Source organism: Camellia sinensis, chromosome 7 (assembly GCF_055761805.1).
Source record: "Camellia sinensis isolate YWXY chromosome 7, ASM5576180v1, whole genome shotgun sequence".
NCBI classification, from domain to species: domain Eukaryota; kingdom Viridiplantae; phylum Streptophyta; class Magnoliopsida; order Ericales; family Theaceae; genus Camellia; species Camellia sinensis.
The window spans coordinates 151,299,323-151,320,569 of NC_138967.1; the positions used below are offsets into that span (position 1 = coordinate 151,299,323).

The window sequence follows — 21,247 nt, forward strand, 5'->3', positions numbered from 1 at the left end:
GATTCAAAACAAATAAAAATATTAAGATTTAAATTGATAAAATTTAAAAGTCGTGATTTATTTTATTACAAGAGTCTAATCGTATTTTTTTTTCATATAATAATTTCCCCAAAAGTTAAACTTTTTTTTTTTTTTTAAATTTTTGAATAACAACAAAGCTAACTTTTTTAACATTTATCAAATGTATCAACTTTTTAACAACAATTTTTACTCTAAAAAAATTTTTTAAAAAGAAGGAAAGAAATACAATTAAAATGCAACGCAGTTGCCAAACCAACCCTAAATATCTTTGTATTAATTTGTATAATATTTTTTAAATAAAAAATATTATAATATATAGTGGATGGAATGAGAAATTTAAGAAATATATTTAGAAATCCCCTAATCGCTCCATATGTACAAGTATTTCTCTAGAATATAAGAATAATAATGTATATGCTATTTTTTTTTTTTTTCACTAGTTAAAGTACAAAAATATATGCATTTTATGTTCCTAAAATATACAAATTATCATTTTATTTAATTTTTATGAATGATTGGATGATAAAAAAATATGAATAATTGGAGAAAAATCGATACCCATGGAGTCGTACGTTATTTAGTCCAATAGTTAATCTTTTTATTGGTGATAAGGACATATTTAATGAAAGGGCAATTCTATTTGCATTCCATGCAAACTCTCAATACATACTATAAATGGAGTTTGAATATAAATTTTTGAACAATAATAAATGTTTGAACATAATTTTATAAATATAAATCAATTGTTCGGAAAAAAGCAACTGATCAATGAAATTTATATTTGAACAATTTATGTTTCTTCATAACTTTAAATTTGAACATTTGACTTTTATTCAGAAGTTTATATTTGAATACCATTTGTGGTATGTATTGAAAGTTTGAACGGTGTACAAATAGAATTTCCCTTAATGAAATTGATTAGTGCGAAAAACAAATTATTTTTTTGAAGAATTTTTTGTCCAATTATATCTCCACTGTGAAACACTGCCGGACCACCATTGGACCGCCGAAAAATTTTCCAATGCTAGAAAGTGCATTGAAAAAGTCAACAGTAGTGGTTGGTGATAATATGGACAAATAGTGGGATGACACGTAAACATATAGGTGGATAAACAGAGCAAGGATCCTCTAGAGTGATTTTTTTCTAAAATTTCCTAGAGTGTTGCACTGTGTGGTTGAGATTTACTGGCAAGTCACATCAATTTTTCTGATGTGACTTGCCAGTAAATCTCAACCACACAATGTATCACTCTAGGAAACTTTAGAGAAATTTCACTCTAGAGGATCCTTGGTGTAACGTTGACAAATAGGTGACACATGGACAAATAGTGGGATGACGCGTGGACACATAGGTGGATAGACTTCTAACGTAAACAAATAGATAGATAGGTAGGCAATAAACAGATAGACAAGTAGATAGTGGTAAAATTATTTTTTAAATTATAATTATCTTTTTGACCCTAAAAGAATAAATTTTAAGTATATTAGCCCAAACTTTTTAGAATTAGACTTTAGGGTTTGAATACCCCAAAAAAAAATAAAAATAAATGAAATAGATGTTCAAAATAAAACTCAATGGTGCCATGTTCATAAAATCACTAAATTAAATGGGTAAAAAAATAATTGAAATAGATGTTCAAAATAAAACTCAAATGGCGCCATGTTCATAAAATCCGTAAATTAATGGCCAAAAAATAATTGAAATAGGTGTTCAAAATAAAACTCAAGATGGTGCTATTCTCATAAAATCTCTAAATTAAATGGGTGTATTTAAAAAGAAAAACCTCTATTTCTTGCCATCATCAGTTTTCATTTTGCCCACTTTTAGTCCTCAGTTTTGCAAATCCATCATTGAATTGAAAACATACTTTAAACTATTTTCTTCCTACAGTGACCTCACTCGTAACTACCTTAACGGTACAATCCCTCCACAATGGGGTTCCCTGCAACAAGTAACGCATATGTATGTCTCTCTCTCTCTACATATTTATATACACTAGAGGTTTTGCACTCCCAAATGACTATGCTTGAAATTTCCATGCTTTAAAATTTTCATGTGGGTTGAACATTGAAATTGGTTGTTATAGATTGAATAGGTAGTTTTACAAAAAAATAAAAAATAAATTGTGTTCCAATTCTTAGTTACAGAAGGATAATTTGAGAATAAAATTCTGTGACACAAAATGTCAAACACCAACTTAGCCCTTTACATATATAATAGAATAGCTAATAGCATAGATATACGGACCCATAGATATGATTGAATTTAGCATTCGCAGTGGCAGTTGGAGAATTTTGGGAAAGCAAAAACCGTGACATCCACGCCAATTCCAGTGTTTGATTTATATATATTAGCGGGTGGTACACATGATGTGTGTGTAATTCATATAACTAATAATAAAAATAAATAATAAATAATTTAATATCATAATATGTATGTTGTGCCTATCTAAAAAAAATTAATAATATGTATATTGTTTGCGCTGTATATAATAATTTTATATATATATATAAAGTTGCCACATGGCATGAGGAGAATAAAGTTTCACTAAACTAATTGGGGCCTTCACTTAATAATAGTATAGATTAGTTGTCCACATAAGCGATGTGTGTGCAACTCAACAAAAAACAATAGTATAAGTGTCACGACCCCAAACCGCCCCCAGTAGGATGGTGCCGTGATGGCCAGTAATCCGAGATTACCGAAAGTCAATTTTCAAAAATTCACACACAATCAGAGTATTACATATGGGGCTAACAAGTGCGGAAGCAATAATTTACAATACAAGTGGTCCATAAGAGCAGTGCATAAGTCAAATGGAATGGCATACATCTTTACATAGCTTTAAAACTTGAATACAACAAAATAAAGTGCATATTACATCTTGACTAAAAGGCTTCTTGAGCCGACATGTTCAAAATACATGGAATACAACTAAGAAGCATAATCTTCAAGATTGCCGACATCCTCACTGCCGACATAACATACATGCAAAACGCACATCTCGGTGTAGCCAACTTCTTACTTGTTACCTACATATATACATAGGGAGGGTGAGCTTGGATACTCAGTGAATGGTATAAGTAATAAAGGGGTTAAATGAATGATACCCGAGGTCTTTGCAAAACATACATATGTTATAGTTTGTTCAAAACATGGGATGAATCTAGTTCATCAACCTGATCTTACAAAACTTACTTACTTACTTTGGATGTTAATAACATCTACATAATACAAGGGATGACATTCCGGACTTACAAGACCCACGCGGTAAACCGTCAGTGGCAAAACAAGACAAAACAAGGGAGATATCTCAAACAAGGGTGCTACAAAAGTTTAGAGTCCTCTAGCACTAAGGACCTATGTTACGAAGGCCCGTAGCCCCCTAACACGAGAGTACTGCGAAAGTTAAGAGTCCTCCAGCACAAGGGACTTTCAAAACAAGATGTGTAGTTGCATTATAGTCTCCTGGCACTCAGGACTTTCAAGACAAGATGTGCAGTTGCATTATAGTGCCCTGGCACTAAGGACTTTCCGAGAATGTCATCAAAATAAGATAATACTTTATACATAAAATAGGGGTAATCATTCATGCTTGATCAAATGCTTTTATAAAAACAAAACAAGGCTTTATCAAATCTTTATAACCTAACTTTATTAAAAATACCACTAACATAGTTCTTCGCACATCGGGATCAAGGCAAAGGTCCAAGTCCTACAAACACATGGCAAAGTCTACTGAACATACTTCTCAAAACAAGTCTTACATGCATGCAAATGATCTCGGGAAAACATGCTGGAAGTCAAAACACTGTTTTACATGTCAAGAAGACATGCTGGGTACCAACCAGGTCTTTGCCCAGGTCCCACACCTCCTGGCCGAGGTGTGGTTACCTAAGCTTCGGCGTGCGGCTGCATGCCGAGGTGTGCACAAGACAAACTAAAGGTGTAAGTGATCATGCAAGGTAGGCCAAGGTGAGATACGATGCTTGGCCTAAGTGTGTGATCTAAGCAAGAGTGATCTCGGCGACTACACTTAGGGAAGTGAGGTCTGGAGATCTGGGTTTCCACCCGTGAAGAACAGGAAGAACATGAAGATGAAGATCATGAAGAACATAAATGCTAAAATCATAACTTCTTTATTACAAAAATCTGGGATTTCATGCTATGAGTTCGAAAACATGGACCTGGGTACCCATACTTGAAGATCATGTGAAAACAAACACAAAAACATGGATCTTGGCATGAGCTTTCGGATCAAAACATGACTTTTCCTGAAGAACATATGAATACTATTTTCTCTTTCTAAAATCGAACTTCAAAGCAATGCGTGGCTTACAAATCATATTCAATCATGCAATGCAATAACATGAACATAAAGAACAACATGAGCAGATCAAGAATCTAACCTTAGAACACGGATCTAACAGCTCGATCTCTAGGGATCAAGCTTGGAAATCTACTCTCCCTCAATAACTCCTTTCCCTCTTCTAGAGCGTCTCTCTCTTCTTCAAAACAAGGATATAGAAATGATAGGTTTTCTCCCTCTGTCGGCTGACTTAACACTCAGCTCGGACATGTGGCAACGGCTGGTTGGTTCTTCTAAAAAAGGTGATAGATTGACAAGACAAGACTATGACAAAGTGTATCTAACAAGCTACTCGGTAAGGCACTCCGGCAAGTGATGACATCGGCTAAGGACAAAGTTTCGGCAACTAAGGTGACAATGACCTCGGTTAGGAAGGACAATACTTGACTAAGCTGTGCCACACCTTGGCCTAGATGTGCCACACCTCGGTCTAGGTCATACCACTCTAGGACAAGATCACTTGGGTGCAAAGGTAACATCTCGGCCTAGATAATACACATCTCGGCCTTGGTGATGAACACCTCGGCCTAGATAATGACATCTCGGCCAATATGTCAGGGCAAAGGTGGAGGTCAAACAAAGTGGTTCCAAGACAATTCTAGACTGAAGATGACTTCGGCTTGGAATGATCTAGGCTTGGCATGACCTAGGCTTGGCATGACCTAGGCTTAACATAGCAGGGAAGGGACAAAGCATGCAAGCAACACTTAAGCAAAACAAGACATGATTCATGAATGCAAACTTAACATGGCAAAACATATAAATGCATGCAAACATGACTAGGACATGAATGTGGGTTGTTACATCCTTCCCCCCTTAAAGAAGTTTGGTCCCCAAACTTCACTTACCTTGTTCCCAAAACGACTCCGGATGTCGAGTTCTCATCTCTTCTTATCATCTCTAGCTTTTACCTTGGGACAATCCTTAATACGATGACCTCTCTCACCGCATCTGAAACATGCTTCAGTTGCCCGAAGACAAACTCCAAGATGTAGCTTCCCGCAACTTGCACATGTCGGCCAAGTGCCACCTTCCGGATTCATGTTATTGGGACTATCCTCCTTTGTCTTCTCCTCGACATCATTCGGGTCTGCCTCTTCTTTGCGATTGTCATAGGTCTGCCTCTTCCTCTGATTCTTTCCCGAACTTTAACTTCTGTTCAGGTTGGCTTCTGCAAGGATGGCTTTATCTAACACTCCAGCATACGTCGGCATGTTGAGCAAATTAACCTGATCTTGTATTGGCCCTCGAAGTCCACTCTCAAACTTCCTAGCTTTCCTGTATTCGTTGTCGACCATGTGAGGTGCATACCTTGCCAACTCGGTGAAAGCACGATCATACTCTGCCACTGTTTTGCTACCCTGTGTCAACATCTGAAATTCTGTGGTCTTGCGATCTCGGACTCTGTGGTCTTGCGATCTCGGACACTGAGTGAGAAATGCTTGTCATAGAACAACTCCAAAAATCTGGCCCAAGTCAAGTCTGGATTACCTTCTCGGATCATCATCCACCATCTACGAGCGTCATCTTCCAATGTGAATGCTGCTAATGACACCTTCTGAGCGTCGGTGCTGGGAAAAACCTCGAATAACTTCTCCATCTCAAGAACCCATGCTTCTGCCTTCATCGGTTCTATACCTCCATGGAACTTCGGCGGTTTCATCTTCTTGAATTCTCTGATCAGGGTCAATGTGTCATCTCCATACAAAGCTGGCTGCGGTGGCACTTGTGGTACTGGCAGTGGTGGAACTGCATGTCGGCCATCTGTCTGCTCAGCCTGGGTGGAGGTGGTACCGGTGTTCTGCTGCCTTGCTTGCCTTAACTCATCGGCCAAACTTTCAACAATCCTTTTTAATCTGTCCAACCTGTCTTCGGATTGATCTCGGCCAACTGGGGGTCTACCTCTTCTCATAATGCTAGGAGTATGCAGGATGTGACTCTTAGAACAAAACGAACAAATGAACATGTATGCAAGTGAACATGATCATGCCGATGTAACAAATGTTCATGCCGAGATGATGCACACCTTGTCAAGTAGCAAGCAATATGATGCAATCCTAAGATCATTCTAAGAGACATCCTATGCTCTTTAGGACTCAAAGTGTGTGAATAACGTACTATAAGGAACGCGTGCTCTGATATCATTCTGTCACGACCCCAAACTACCCCTAGTAGGGATGGTGCCGTGATGGCCAGTAATCCGAGATTACCGAAGGCCAACTTTCAAAAATTCACACACAATCAGAGTATTACATATGGGGCTAACAAGTGCGGAAGCAATAATTTACAATACAAGTGGTCCATAAGAGCAGTGCATAAGTCAAATGGAATGGCATACATCTTTACATAGCTTTAAAACTTGAATACAACAAAATAAAGTACATATTACATCTTGACTAAAAGGCTTCTCGAGCCGACATGTTCAAAATACATGGAATACAACTAAGAAGCATAATCTTCAAGATTGCCGACATCCTCACTGCCGACATAACATACATGCAAAACACACATCTCGGCATAGCCGACTTCTTGCTTGTTACCTACATATATACATAGGGAGGGTGAGCTTGGATACTCAGTGAATGGTATAAGTAATAAAGGGGTTAAATGAATGATACGCGAGGTCTTTGCAAAACATACATATGTTATAGTTTGTTCAAAACATGGGATGAATCTAGTTCACCAACCTGATCTTGCAAAACTTACTTACTTACTTTGGATGTTAATAACATCTACATAATACAAGAGATAACATTCCAGACTTACAAGACCCACGCGATAAACCGTCAGTGGAAAAACAAGACAAAACAAGGGAGATATCTCAAACAAGGGTGCTACAAAAGTTTAGAGTCTTCTAGCACTAAGGACCTATGTTACGAAGGCCCGTAGCCCCTTAACACGAGAGTACTGCGAAAGTTTAGAGTCCTCCAGCACAAGGGACTTTCAAAACAAGATGTGCAGTTGCATTATAGTTCCCTGGCACTAAGAACTTTCAAGACAAGATGTGCAGTTGCATTATAGTCCCCTGGCACTAAGGACTTTCCGAGAATGTCATCAAAACAAGATAATACTTGATACATAAAATAGGGGTAATCATTCATGCTTGATCAAATGCTTTATCAAAATGAAACAAGGTTTTATCAAATCTTTATAACATAACTTTATCAAAAATACCACTCACATAGCTCTTCGGACGTCAAGATCAAGGCAAAGGTCCAAGTCCTACAAACACATGGCAAAGTCTACTGAACATACTTCTCAAAACAAGTCTTACATGCATGCAAATGATCTCGGGAAAACATGCTAGAAGTCAAAAGACTGTTTTACATGTCAGGAAGACATGCTGGGTACCAACCAGGTCTTTGCCGAGGTCCCACACCTCCTGGCCGAGGTGTGGTTACCTAAGCTTCGGCGTGCGGCTGCATGCCGAGGTGCACACAAGACAAACTAAAGGTATAAGTGATCATGCAAGACAGGCCAAGGTGAGATACGATGCTTGGCCTAAGTGTGTGATCTAGGCATGAGTGATCTCGGCGACTACACTTAGGGAAGTGAGGTCTGGAGATCTGGGTTTCCACCCGTGAAGAACAGGAAGAACGTGAAGATGAAGATCATGAAGAACATGAATGCTAAAATCATAACTTCTTTATTACAAAAATCTGGGATTTCATGCTATGAGTTCGAAAACATGGACCTGGGTACGCATACTTGAAGATCATGTGAAAACAAACACAAAAATATGGATCTTGGCATGAGCTTTCGGATCAAAACATAACTTTTCTTGAAGAACACATGAATACTATTTTCTCTTTCTAAAACCGAACTTCAAAGCAATGCATGGCTTACAAATCATATTCAATCATGCAATGCAATAACATGAACATAAAGAACAACATGAGCAGATCAAGAATCTAACCTTAGAACACAGATCTAACGGCTCGATCTCTAGGGATCAAGCTTGGAAATCTACTCTCCCTCAAGAACTCCTCTCCCTCTTCTAGAGCTTCTCTTTCTTCTTCAAAACAAGGATATAGAAATGATAGGTTTTCTCCCTCTGCCGGCTGACTTAACACTCAGCTCGGACACGTGGCAACGGCTGGTTGGTTCTCCTAAAAAAGGTGATAGATTGACAAGACAAGACTATGACAAAGTGTATCTAACAAGCTACTCGGTAAGGCACTCCGACAAGTGATGACATCGGCTAAGGACAAAGCTTCGGCAACTAAGGTGACAATGACCTTGGCTAGGAAGGACAACACTTGACTAAGCTGTGCCACACCTTGGCCTAGATGTGCCACACCTCGGTCTAGGTCATACCACTCTAGGACAAGATCACTTGGGTGCAAAGGTAACATCTCGGCCTAGATAATACACATCTCGGCCTTGGTGATGAACACCTCGGCCTAGATAATGACATCTCGGCCAATATGTCAGGGCAAAGGTGGAGGTCAAACAAAGTGGTTTCAAGACAATTCTAGACTGAAGATGACTTTGGCTTGGAATGATCTAGGCTTAACACAACCTAGGCTTGGAATGACCTAGGCTTAACATAGCAGGGAAGGGACAAAGCATGCAAGCAACACTTAAGCAAAACAAGACAAGATTCATGAATGTAAACTTAACATGGAAAAACATATAAATGCATGCAAACATGACTAGGACATGAATGTGGGTTGTTACAATAAGAATAATGACAAAGAAGAATACACACATAGTATGTGTTGCTCAAGTGATCAGGATCTTCTTTGCCAAATCCATGCTCTTGGTTTCAAGTCCTACCCTCCACTGAATTTTAATTTTTACATAAATACCAACTATAGGGGTATTTTGGAAAACTCAAAATATGAGACATTTTATGTCAACACCATCTTAATGTTTCACATATATATAATAGTATAGAGTATAGATAGATAGAAGATTAGTATAGATATGCCATCTTCGAGATTTTATTGTTCTTAGTTCCTTATGGATAATGATGTCACTGCAGTTCCCTCCTTGGAAATCGATTAACGGGTTCAATCCCGAAAGAAATTGGAAACATCAGCACACTTCGGCATATGTAAAATTACTACTATCCTATTCTTTTCTGTATATGCATCTGATTTTTGTTTTTTTTCTTAATCACTTTTTGTCATTAAGGGTTTGAATATTGATGTTTTTAGTACCTTGGAGTTCAATCAGCTATCAGGAACCCTTCCTTCAGAGCTTGGGAATCTTTCTCAGATAAACGACATGTAAGACCCTGTTTTTGTTGAATCATTTACGAGTTCCATGAATAGAAACAATCCCTCCACATATACGGATAAGACTGTGTACATTTAACCTTTCCAGATCCTATAGTGACTAGAGTCCCTTCCATTGGGATACGTTTTTTCATTTACAAAAGTTCCATGTCTTTTGGAATATATAAGAGGAAATATCATTTTACCCCTCAAACTATCACGCATTTTTCAATTTGACCCTCATACTTCGATTTATTCAATCTAGTACTTGAACTTTCAACAAATTGATCAATTTAACTGCTACCGTTATATTCCATCTACAATTGGACGGAATTGCTAACGTGGCACCAAAGTTCATTTGAAATTTCATTTTATCCCCAAACTATACCTTAAAAATCAATTTTCCTTCCAAATATAAAAACAATTAAATTTAAATATTTAATAAATAATTTTTTATCTCAATAATGAAAAAAATAAATTTTCCATAATATATACTTTGCAAAAAAAAAAATAAATAAATATATATATATATATATATATTTATAAAAATTCTCGTTTTGAATTATTTTGAGACTATGAAGTATGGATAATTCGACAAACATGACGTACCCGTACTAGGTACTTACCGACGTATGATATTTCTACATACATGTCGGGTACACAAAATATGTACTCAAATTTTTCTTTCTTAATTTTTGGCCTACCCAGACATATCTAATAAATATCCAAGTTGTGCCATACCTCAGTCGAAAATAATATATTTCTTCTACTACAAGGATAAAATTCATTTTACTAAACTTCTTTTTCATTTTTAGTTTTGTGCTTAGCATGGTTTTAAAATTAAGTTATGATTTATAAGTTATTTAATACAATAATATTTAATTTTATCTTATACCTATGCTTTTGGCATTAAATGTCAATTGTATGTTGGATTTAACATATTAAACCATTTAATCAAACGGTAATCATACATGTACTCGTACCCTACTTTTTGAAGATTTTACCATGTCCATGTACTCATATCGTACCAATACCAGCAATCATACCCATACTTGTGCTTCATAGGTCTCAAATTATCTTGAGTTGATCATAGAGAAACTTATTGAGCTGAAAATTTCTTGACTACTCTGTGTGTGTGTGCACGCAATTGTAACTAGTTTATTATCCAAATTAATTTCAATAGAATTGATCGACTAATAGTAATTTCAAAATTGAGTGGAAATTTTTTTTTCAAAATTCAGTAAGTAACCGGTATGGGTACGACATATTTGTCGAAGTATCTATGCTTCATAGTATCAAGATAATTCTAAATGAGGACTTATATATATATATATATATATATTTTGCAAAGTATGTATTATTTAAAATTTAATTATTTCATTATTGAGATAAAAAAATATTGATTAAATATTAAATTTAAATTTTTTATATTTGGGGGGCAAATTGATTTTTAAGGTATAGTTTGGGGGGGTAAAATGACTCTAAATGAACTTTGGTGGGACGTCAGAACATTCCATTCAATTGTAGACGGAATGCGATGGCAGGGGTTAAATTGATCAATTTGTTGAAAGTTCAGGTACTAAATTGAAATAAATCGAAGTATAGGGGTCAAATTGAAAAACACATGATAGTTTGGGACAAAATGATATTTCCTCGAATATATAATTACGTTAAAGTTTTGGATAGTCAATCAAAGCAAGACAATTTTGTGCTTGAATCATGTTGCATTCCTAAATATATACAATTTTGGTCAAGTGGAAGGCTTATTTACTAGATCTAAACATGAAACTAATGCCTTGGGAATCATCTTCATATCCATCTTTCTCCAACAACTAAAGCTTTTGGGAAAAATTTACCTTGGCACCAAAGTTTAAGGCCAGCTGATTTATTAGTTGGGTGCATTTTATTGTTGAAGACATTTGACATCAAACTATTTTACTGGGGAGCTTCCGGGAACACTTGCAAAGCTGATCACTTTGACGGAATTGTAAGTTTCTTTTCCTTTTATGGGTGATTTTAATATTACTAGAATTAGTTACCCTTTTCCATTTTCAGTGAATTATCAATTAATTAGTTTGAATAATGCAGTCGGGTTAGTGGGAACCAATTTATTGGAAAGATACCCAATTTCATCCAAAAATGGACAAATCTCAAGAAATTGTGAGAGCTTGACCTATTTTTTTTATACTCAATTGTTGTTTAATTTTATAATATATTTTTTAGCATTTACATTTCAATTTATGTTGTGCAGAGGGATTCAGGCTAGTGGTTTAGATGGCCCAATTCCTCAAGGGATTGCTTCTTTGACAAAAATGATTGACTTGTCAGTAAAACCTTCTAATTCCATGGCTTTTAACTATTTCACAATAGTGTATGATTGATTTTGTTCTTTTCTTGCAGGAGAATTAGTGATTTAAATGGAATGGAAGCAACTTTTCCACTTCTTAATAGTATGACAAACATGAATAGACTGTAAGTTGAGTTGATTACTTCTGTAGTACTATATTTTGAAGAATATATTAATGTGTTACTTGCTGACTTGAAGTGGCATGTATTTATTTGCGTCACAGGATACTGAGAAGTTGCAATATTACTGGACCCTTACCTAACTATCTTGCAAATTTGACAAAGTTGAAAACCTTGTTAGTAGATTTGTATCTCTTTCCCCTTGTCTAGTTGCATTTAAACTGGTAACTTTCTATTTAAAGGTTTTCCCATAGTGATGTGACAAATCAATTTAATCATTAAATATTTCTAAACTACATCACAAAGTGTTGGTAGATGGTGTATATTGCTCCCCATTTGTGGACAATGCTCTTAAAAATTACTAGGTGAAACAATGGAGGTAATTGATGTGCTATGATCATTTGAACATGACTATAAACACTTCTTAGTTGGAAGAGTTAAAATTTAAGTCATTTTGAAATCTTCTTACTTATTATTTCTCTTGCAGAGACCTTAGCTTCAACAAACTCAATGGAGAAATACCAAGCAACTTTGTCAATCTGTCAACCGTAGAATTCATGTATGGATACTAATATTTTATACATTTTTTAAAGTTTTAGTTGCTACTTTTCACTTGCTGATTGGTACTATTCAAGCTAGATCACAAACAACATAAATTATCCCAATGAGATATTGAAGTAAAGAACCAATCAATGGCCCAAAGTAACCAAAGCACTCTTCGAAACTAGCAAATTAGATTAATCCAATGCTAAACCTTCGAAGATAGTTGTCTCAAATAAGATAAATAAAGGCTAAGCTAATGGTCAAAGGAGAGGAATATGTTTTATTAGTTTAAATTCCATAGACCAAAAGTAGGATTCCATTTTACAATGTCAAGCAGGGATTCAAATTTCAATGAGATAATATTTTAGTTTGATGCATGTATCAAGTTTTCTCTTTTGGAAATGTTTGAATTAGTGTCATTGCTATATATTTGTGTAAGATTGTTGGCTGTATGTTTGGGGGGAAAAAGAGGACTAATTTCGTGATATTGGTGTTGTTTAGTTTTCTAACTGGAAACTGCCTAAGTGGACCTGTGCCTGATTGGATACTGAAACATGGAATAATCATGTAAGTTATCTTCTAAAACCACATTTTTGTACCAAGTTATCTTCTAAAACCCTAGTTTTATTATGTATGTTAAAATTTTTAATCCTAATTCTTTGTTGCATCAATTTATTTTGGCAAATTCCATGACAAAGCAATTTGATTTTATTTCTTGTTTTCTTTGTTTGGTAAGTTCTCATTAATGGCTGGGAGTTTCAAAATCAAGTTGCAAATCTAGACAATTTTGACTTTTGTTGGCTCAAAGATTTTGTGAACAAATTGATTATTAGTTTGTGAACTCAAACAACATGTCAAAATTTCCTCAAAGATAAATCATGATCCTTCTTGAAATTGTCATGCATGTGTGTTGTAACATTGACAGTTCGTGTTTTTGGTGGCTCAAAGTTGAGTTGGAAATATTGGCATGTGGGTTAAAGATTTTGATTTCCTTTCTTGATTTTCTTGATTGCGAACTTGTGGCAATTTGTAATCGAGCATGTGACGCCAACCTCAAAGGATGTGTGTGATTGATGAAATGTTTTCCACATAAAAAGATGTGTTTGTATTGGGAGAAGATGGAGACAAAGTGTGGCTAAAATTGTGGAACAAATATGGAGATCGTAAGAAACAAAAAGTCTGCAAAAATAGCCTATCCAGTTCACTTTATCACACCTGCGACTAGGACGCATTTCGGCCGCGACCAAATTAGCTTCCAAAGTCTCCACTCTTGGACAGATGAGCTTGGACTATGGTTCCTTTGATAACGGATCATGGTGGTGTCAATGCCAATCTACATCTTGTGAAGGCCGATCGTGCTTGTGACCACCTTGACCGCGCCCACAACCAATTGGTCTGCGGTCACGAGGAAGTCCTGTCTAGTCTTATTTAAGGCAAGCTTGGCATGAGTATTTTGTATCTCTTTCCCTCCTTTTCTGAGCACTCTCTCTCAAGCTCTTTTGAGTATTTTTATCTTTTGAGAGATCATTTTCATGAGTGAAATACATTTTTGTAGAGAGATTTTGAGAGTGAACTTTATAGTGAGGATTACTTGTAATACTGTCATTTTCTTGATGATTCTTAAGTCCATAGGAGTTTCAAAGCTAATCATCAAGTTGTAATAAGTCCTTTACTCCTTTCAATTGTGAACCTTCTTCATGGATTCCAAGATTGTAGACTTCGGTGGATTCTGAAGTCATTGATGTCATGGCGATTCGACAACCGTTGCGGAGATCCAGGGAAGGAAGAAGTGTTACTCGTAGGTTGAGCAAACGCGTGTGCCCAGAGTGGCCTTTGTAAGATATCTCTTGTACTCTTTTGTTTCATAGTGGATTGTTCGCTTGGCTGAGGGCCTGTGGTTTTTTATCACAAGTTGGTGGATTCCAATTGTGATTTTTCCACGTAAAAAAATTTTGTGTCGTAGATTAATTTTTCTCTTACTCGCTCTCTTTTCTACATTGATCGTGGTTCTATAAGTTTTAATTTGGATTATCTAAATCAACAATCACTTATCACGAGACAAATCTAGATTTTCAAAAGGATTTTTAGATAAAACTTAGATTTTTCAATGCAATACTTATTTCTTCTCATCTTGTCCTCAAAAAATGAATTACAATTGTACTTTTATAATTCAGCAAAAGAAACATCACTGACCTTACTAGATCATTTCAAAACAAAAGGATTGGATCTAATCCCTTATCCCAATACCCATAGTTGTGTCAGGTTGTGTCAACGCGAGTACTTAAGCGAAACTAAAGAGTCCATGTTGTTAGATTTCTGAATGATAATTTGTATATTCAATTGTGTATAATGCAAAGAGTAGACCTAATCTACAATAGGAAATAAGAATAAACCTATATTCTTACAATAAATCTAAAATATATACATAATAACATAATATTCTTACACATGTAATACAGATCATCATCTAAAATGCATGAACTATAGTTCCTATATAAATTATGGTGTGAATTTTGCATGCAGTGATCTTTCATATAACAACTTTAGCTCTGGGCCTCCAGGTTGTCAACAGAAGACTGTGTAAGATAACTCAAGAATCATTGTAATATTTTAAAAATCTCACGTGTAACCTGTTGAACTCTTCACTTTATTTATTTTTTTACAGGAACTTGTTTGCAAGCTCTTCAAACGATAATCTGTCGCAAGTTTCTAAACCTCTGTAAGATTCTTGATCATAATATTTTTGCTTCTTTCAGAATCTGTTTGAACATTGCTTTGGTTTCTTTCTTTGTTAAATCGATCAAATTATCATATGATATCATGTTGACTAGTTTATGATCTCACAATGTTTTGCCAGTGGAATTGTGTCTTGCTTGCGAAGCTTTCAATGCCCACAAAGTAAGATAAATATTGTTATTACCTTTACATTTCTATTTTGATGTAATAGCTTTGAACAATTTATACTGGTATGAATTGTAAAGAAAAATTGTTAGAGTGTGCATACATACACAAAACATCCATCGGACTTCACATGAATGTGGGAAAACAACAAAATCCTAAAAAGTATATGTCGTACATGGTGAACACACAAAAATACTATATATAATATGTATTTTTATATCAATATGTAATATGTATTACAAGTACAAAAGGTAACAAATACTATACTACTAAATTTTCAACCGGCGGTGCATATTGTAGAAGATAAAGTTCCCAAATTATCTTATTGATAAAGTTACCAATTTATCTTATTTATATCTTTCTCTGGACAATTTAGAATCTTGACATACAAAAATAATCTTTGTATCATGCTTAACTTGTGGTGGCCATGTGAACATCATACTCTCTCTCACGCTTTCTCTATTATTTTTGAAGGAAATATTATACACATTAAGGGGTAAGATTCCCATTTCCAATGAATGGCTAGATACTATTCTGGCTATGATGTGTATATGTAGGTCATGTGTTGCAATCCCTCGGAGTTTCTCCAATGCATCAAACAAATGTCCAAATTAAGAAATCTCTTTATAAATTGAAGCTATATACCTATTTCTTGGAGTATTCGAGAAGTGTAGTTGTCTGACATAGTGAAGAAAAAAAAAAAAGATTGTATAAATTAGGAAATGTGTAAGCCTATTGGAGATGATTTGAAATGTAAGCTAAACTACAAAAGTTAATTGTTGAAATGTTTTATTTTGTTTTTTTCCTTGTTTTTTTGCTTAATTCATGGATACTTGTAATTTAGTCCAGAGATTATTGAACAAATTTTTTTTTGAAAGTTAATGTGTCTTGCGTGATCACTGTGTTTTGGATGCCATGTTATCTGGTAATAATGGAAAACAAAAAAAACTTTATGAAGTTTGTATCTTCATATCTTAGTTGTTGATATTCATTGTAGTTGAACAAATTTTGCTCAAAAACTTGAAATGGTTATTGGTGGTGATGATAGAATTGAAATTCGGCTATCTGCACTCGCCTGCCCAGTCTTTTGTGGACCTACATGAGGTCTTGTGATTAAAATTATGGTGCTTAATGCTTTCATGTGTGTAAAAAACATCTCTGGTGTAGATAATTTCTCATTTTTCTTGTCAATTTGAATTATCTCTGTTCTAGAACTTTTGTAGATGAATATATGATTTAGACATTGGAAAAAAAAAATTAGAGTAATGGCAAGCCATTTGAAGCTGAAAATATGATGTCAGAATTTTATTTGGCTTACAATGTATCTAGAATGTGCTTCACAATGGGTGCCTTAAGGGAGAGGTCTGACATAGCAATGCATTGATAGTCTTACTAAAATTAAAGTATATCTCAAATTGAATTTGCGACTACTGATGTTGGGGTAGAAGGGAAAAGGTGCTTGTTAGGCTATTTTATTATTATTTTTTTATAGGTTAGGTTTTGGACGTAATCTACTCCTTCCAGACCCCATCAATAGGGTAAATTGGATATATTTTTTACTCATCCTAGTGACATAAAAAATGCACAGAGCAGAAAACCGTCTTATGTGTGTCTTTTATATGCGTTCTTTTTGTGCCCCTAGAGTTTCTATGTTTTTTTTCTTCAACTCGTCTACTTTTTGATCTCTTTATTTTTTCTTTTTCCCTACATTTAATGATGGATAATATGGCTATACTTTGTGACAGGTTGGTCTTCATTTTATATAAATTGTGGTGGAAAAGAAACTTTTAATGGAAGTACCAAATATGAAGATGATTTGGATTTAGGTGGGCCTGCAAAGTTCGTCCAACATGGAACTAACTGGGCATTTAGTACCACTGGTCTCTTCTTGGATGACAATAGTGTTGATTCCTTGATTTCGACAAATACGTCAAGGCTCTCTATGAGAAATTCCGAGTTGTATATGGATGCACGACTGTCTCCTACATCTCTGACTTATTATGGGTTTTGTCTGATAAATGGAAACTACATAGTAAAGCTTCACTTTGCAGAGATCATGTTTACTAATGACGAAACATTTAGCAGCCTTGGAAGGCGTATATTTGATATTTACATTCAGGTGATTTTAACACCAACAAAGTTGTTGTAGAAAATAAATTTTATGTGATTTAGAATTTCATTTTTCATCTGTGTGATACTTATCAAATTTTAGGAAGGATTACCAATGCAAAATCATGACCTTCTAAGGAAATTGTTGCAGAGAAAGCTTGAGCGTAAGGATTTCAACATTGAGAAAGTAGCAGGTGGGGTTGGTAAGGAAACCATACAAACATTCACTACAGTTGTGACTAATAGTACATTGGAGATTCGTTTGTATTGGGCAGGTCAAGGGACAACTGGTATGCCTCGTAGAGGAGTATATGGTCCTCTAATTTCAGCCATTTCTGTGTACAAACCTGGTAAGTTGTCCTCCTTTGAACTCCATGTTTCTTGTCTTAATGATTGGGACTCGAGACACAAATTGTATTCACAGTTTTTTGTGTGTTACGCTTTTATTGCTGTTAAGGAAATCAATATAGATGTTGTAAGACCTGTTTCTGTATCTGCTCTCATTTTCTTTTCAAATGTTTGAGACATCAAAAAGCTACCTCAATTCACAGAAAAAACTGTCTTCTTTTGGTGATTACTCTCTTCATTTCATAATGAATTATAAACAAAATTGAACACATTCATAGTTATGTTATTTCTGGAGTTTGTCTCCAGAAATAGTTAGGCTAATCATAATATACCTCCTCTATTTTTTTCACGGTCTCTTGTGATACTTTGTCAATTGAACAAACTCACTCTTTTTTTTTTTTTGGTAACACAAAATTTATTAGAAAGGCTACATGAAAATGATGTCGTGTCGGAACGGGCTTTTCTAATTTACAGAGCTGATAACCCCATTATTATTTTTCAGTTATGTCATCTTACACAGAATCATAAAATTTAAATTACTTATTCAATTGGGTAACCCACAGTTTCAAGGGTTTTAAGAGATTGCATTAGGCATACAATTCGTTTAGTTTGATGAGTGGTTCTACCTTGTTTTCATGTCCGTTAAAAAAGTAAAAAATACAATTTAGTGTTAAATCGGATACAAGGGTAAAATGGTTTGATAGGTCTTTTGTAAAATAATTTCTTCTAGGACTAATAATAATGATGATCAATTCATTTATTTAAAGTGTTACAAATTATCAATTCATTCATTTCTTGTCAATTAATTGGGTTCAAATGTTTTTTTTTTTCTATCTCCATGCAGATTATTTACGTCAGCTATCAAAAAATAGAAACAACATATCTGTGGGTGTTGTGCTTGGGATCGTGGCAGCAGTGGCTTTTGTTATGATCTTGCTTCTAGGTATTCTTTGGTGGAGATGCTGCCTACCATGCAAAGATACAACGGAACATGGTATTTGGAAACCTCAAAATTGCAGTAAATTCAATTCTTTTACCATCTCCATTTTCATATTTCTAATTTAATAGTTAATTAACAGACATGAATGACGGCTTAATTGAATTGACGTCAACTGCTTCTTCTACTTTTGCTGGTGATCACTAGCCACTCAATTTGAATTCCGATTATTGGGCAAACAGAGAATAGTGAAATGGGTACAAATTCTCTTGGTTGGTTTTCATTTTAATATTGTCCTTGCAATATAACAGTCTACATTTTCTTACTTTCTTTTTTCTTTTTGGAATCGATTTACAAGAGATGAATGCTTTGTACATCTAGAGAAATTTTCAAATATTTGTCTTTCGAAATGCACATAAAGTATATACTTGTATTTGTAAAACCATATGTTTCAACTATATGGGCAAATCCTATGTTTTATCCAGTTTTGGCCTTTTAGATGTTTTTTGGTCTCTTAATTTGTCAAACTAGAATTGAAGATTATTGTAAATAGCAATTCCGGTTTAGACCCGACCCATTTGTTATTCTGGACTCAGGTTTCATGGTTTCGTATTGTTGCTCATATCTTATTTCCCTTATACCTCCTTGAGTTTGGCTATTGGGTTATATTAGTTGCGTTTGGAACAGGTTGGTAGCTTGGTTTTCAAATTTTTGTTGCCTAGAATTTCACTACTCCAGTTAAGCATCACTTCTTGCGCTCGAGCGGGTTTTGTGAATTTTCAATACTTTTGCAGGACAGCAAAACTATTGGGAGAGTGTATTCTACACTTGAGCGATGCTTCTTGCGCTCGAGTGGGCTTAGCTCAAGCATCCTTTCTTGCGCTTGAGCATTGGTCTGCTGTCTGCAAAACTACAAAGAGTGTGTATTCTGTGCTCGAGCGAACTTTCTTGCGGTCGAGCAGAATAACTTATTGTGTCTGGACGCTCGAGTGGACTGTGCGTATATTAATTCATAAAAGTCACTTTTTATATCACTTTTTCATGTCTTTCTCTCTGTGAACATTTCAAAACCCTAAAGTTGAGACCTTCTCTCTCTAGAACTTACTCTCTCTCTACAAATACACCAAGATCTACCCATTTCTCCACCATACTCCCTTTGTTAAAAGGGTAGATCTCACCTAGACCTTTGGTTCATCCGAATAGAGTTGGATTTTGGTTTCTTTGAGGTTTTTCCACTCTCTCCTTGGTCTTCTACCTTCGAGGTAGGGATTTTCTATATTCTTTTATGATTTTTAACTTAGCTATTTGTTTTTCATTAACAATCTTGTTGCTTTGGAGGATTTTGAACAAACTTAGTGTTTTGGCTTAAAATCAAAAGTAGGAGTTTTCAAATGGATGTATGGAAAATGGTTGTGGGAGTGGAAATGAGGTTGAGTTGTGATAAAATTGTTGATTTTGATACTTGGATTGGATTTTGGAAGAAAAAGAGGTTTTGCTCTAAATGTTTCAAATATTTATTTTGTATAAATAAATGAAATTACTATTGGAAATGTGAAATTGGATGGACATTGATATGTATTATCATTCACCTTGAAATTTGGAAAGTTTATCTGCATTTGAGATTTCATATCTGTTTAGAAATATCTGTTTTGGGCTATCAGTAAAGGATAGTTATGGTTGTTGTAGAAAATGCATTGTAGACGCGCTCTCGGGAACTCTCTGATATTCGCGCTTCTTGCGAAGGCGCAAATCTCGTTTTGTTCTGAGCTACTACAGTTCGGACTCAATGTCACGGTTCCGAATCTGATCTCGCAAAGTGCAATGCAAGACCGATGAATCACCAAAGAGTCCAAATCCGACAAATCGTTTTGGAAAACTGATTTTTAAGAAAGAAGTGCCAAACATGGACTGCTTTGCCAGATACAGAGTCGCTACCTAAATATTTTATTTTTTGGGAAAATTTAGGAAACCCTGACTCGTTGCCTAAGGCCACGTGTCCGTCATCACCAAAGTTTCCTCGGTCCGGGAACTTGGGTACGATTGGGGAAGGTCATCTATGAGCACCCCCACTCGCTCGATCAAAGATTGGCCTGTACTAAGCATGATATCTTATTTTTGAAAACACATGCGTTCTTATTCCTGTTATTAGCTAGAATTACTATGTGATGTGCACAACACACAAGTATAGACTAGATTGCCTAATTTGGACCAAAGCATTGCATACTTGTTTATTTTGAAAAACGGTTTGAAGTTTGCTACTCGCAAGTAGGCTAAAACAAGGGTTTGATGAATTGTTCCAATTCAGGTAATCCAACCTTCACCCACAGGCA

At 35.3% G+C, this 21,247-nt stretch overlaps 2 protein-coding genes across 3 annotated transcripts in view; both read left to right on the forward strand.

The window, feature by feature from the left end:
* LOC114320718 (putative leucine-rich repeat receptor-like serine/threonine-protein kinase At3g14840) overlaps nt 1–21,247 on the forward strand; it is a 251,004-nt gene that overhangs the window by 10,973 nt on the left and 218,784 nt on the right. Inside the window, exons 4-10 of one of the 2 annotated variants that reach the window (XM_082879575.1) lie at nt 1,913–1,984; nt 9,379–9,450; nt 9,554–9,625; nt 11,529–11,600; nt 11,702–11,773; nt 11,865–11,936; nt 12,014–12,085. In XM_082879575.1, coding sequence (XP_082735701.1) covers nt 1,913–1,984; nt 9,379–9,450; nt 9,554–9,625; nt 11,529–11,600; nt 11,702–11,773; nt 11,865–11,936; nt 12,014–12,085 — 504 coding nt within the window. The remainder of the gene's footprint in view (nt 1–1,912; nt 1,985–9,378; nt 9,451–9,553; nt 9,626–11,528; nt 11,601–11,701; nt 11,774–11,864; nt 11,937–12,013; nt 12,086–21,247) is intronic. The other variant, XM_082879582.1, reaches the window with a different exon arrangement.
* LOC145795382 (putative leucine-rich repeat receptor-like serine/threonine-protein kinase At3g14840) lies at nt 13,693–19,401 on the forward strand. Its single transcript, XM_082879586.1, has 8 exons — nt 13,693–14,457; nt 15,146–15,202; nt 15,288–15,341; nt 15,480–15,520; nt 17,269–17,642; nt 17,736–17,982; nt 18,825–18,974; nt 19,060–19,401. Exons 1-8 carry the CDS (start codon nt 14,369–14,371, stop codon nt 19,122–19,124), a joined length of 1,077 nt encoding a protein of 358 aa, XP_082735712.1. The 5' UTR covers nt 13,693–14,368; the 3' UTR covers nt 19,125–19,401.

Excerpts from the sequence above, each read along its gene's own strand:
- LOC145795382 (XM_082879586.1), top strand. The coding sequence starts at position 14,369 with ATGGCGATTCGACAACCGTTGCGGAGATCCAGGGAAGGAAGAAGTGTT. Across the intron at positions 14,458-15,145 it reads GTGTGCCCAGAGTGGCCTTT|TGATCTTTCATATAACAACT; the intron begins GTAAGATATCTC and ends TTTTGCATGCAG. Across the intron at positions 17,643-17,735 it reads TATTTGATATTTACATTCAG|GAAGGATTACCAATGCAAAA; the intron begins GTGATTTTAACA and ends ATCAAATTTTAG.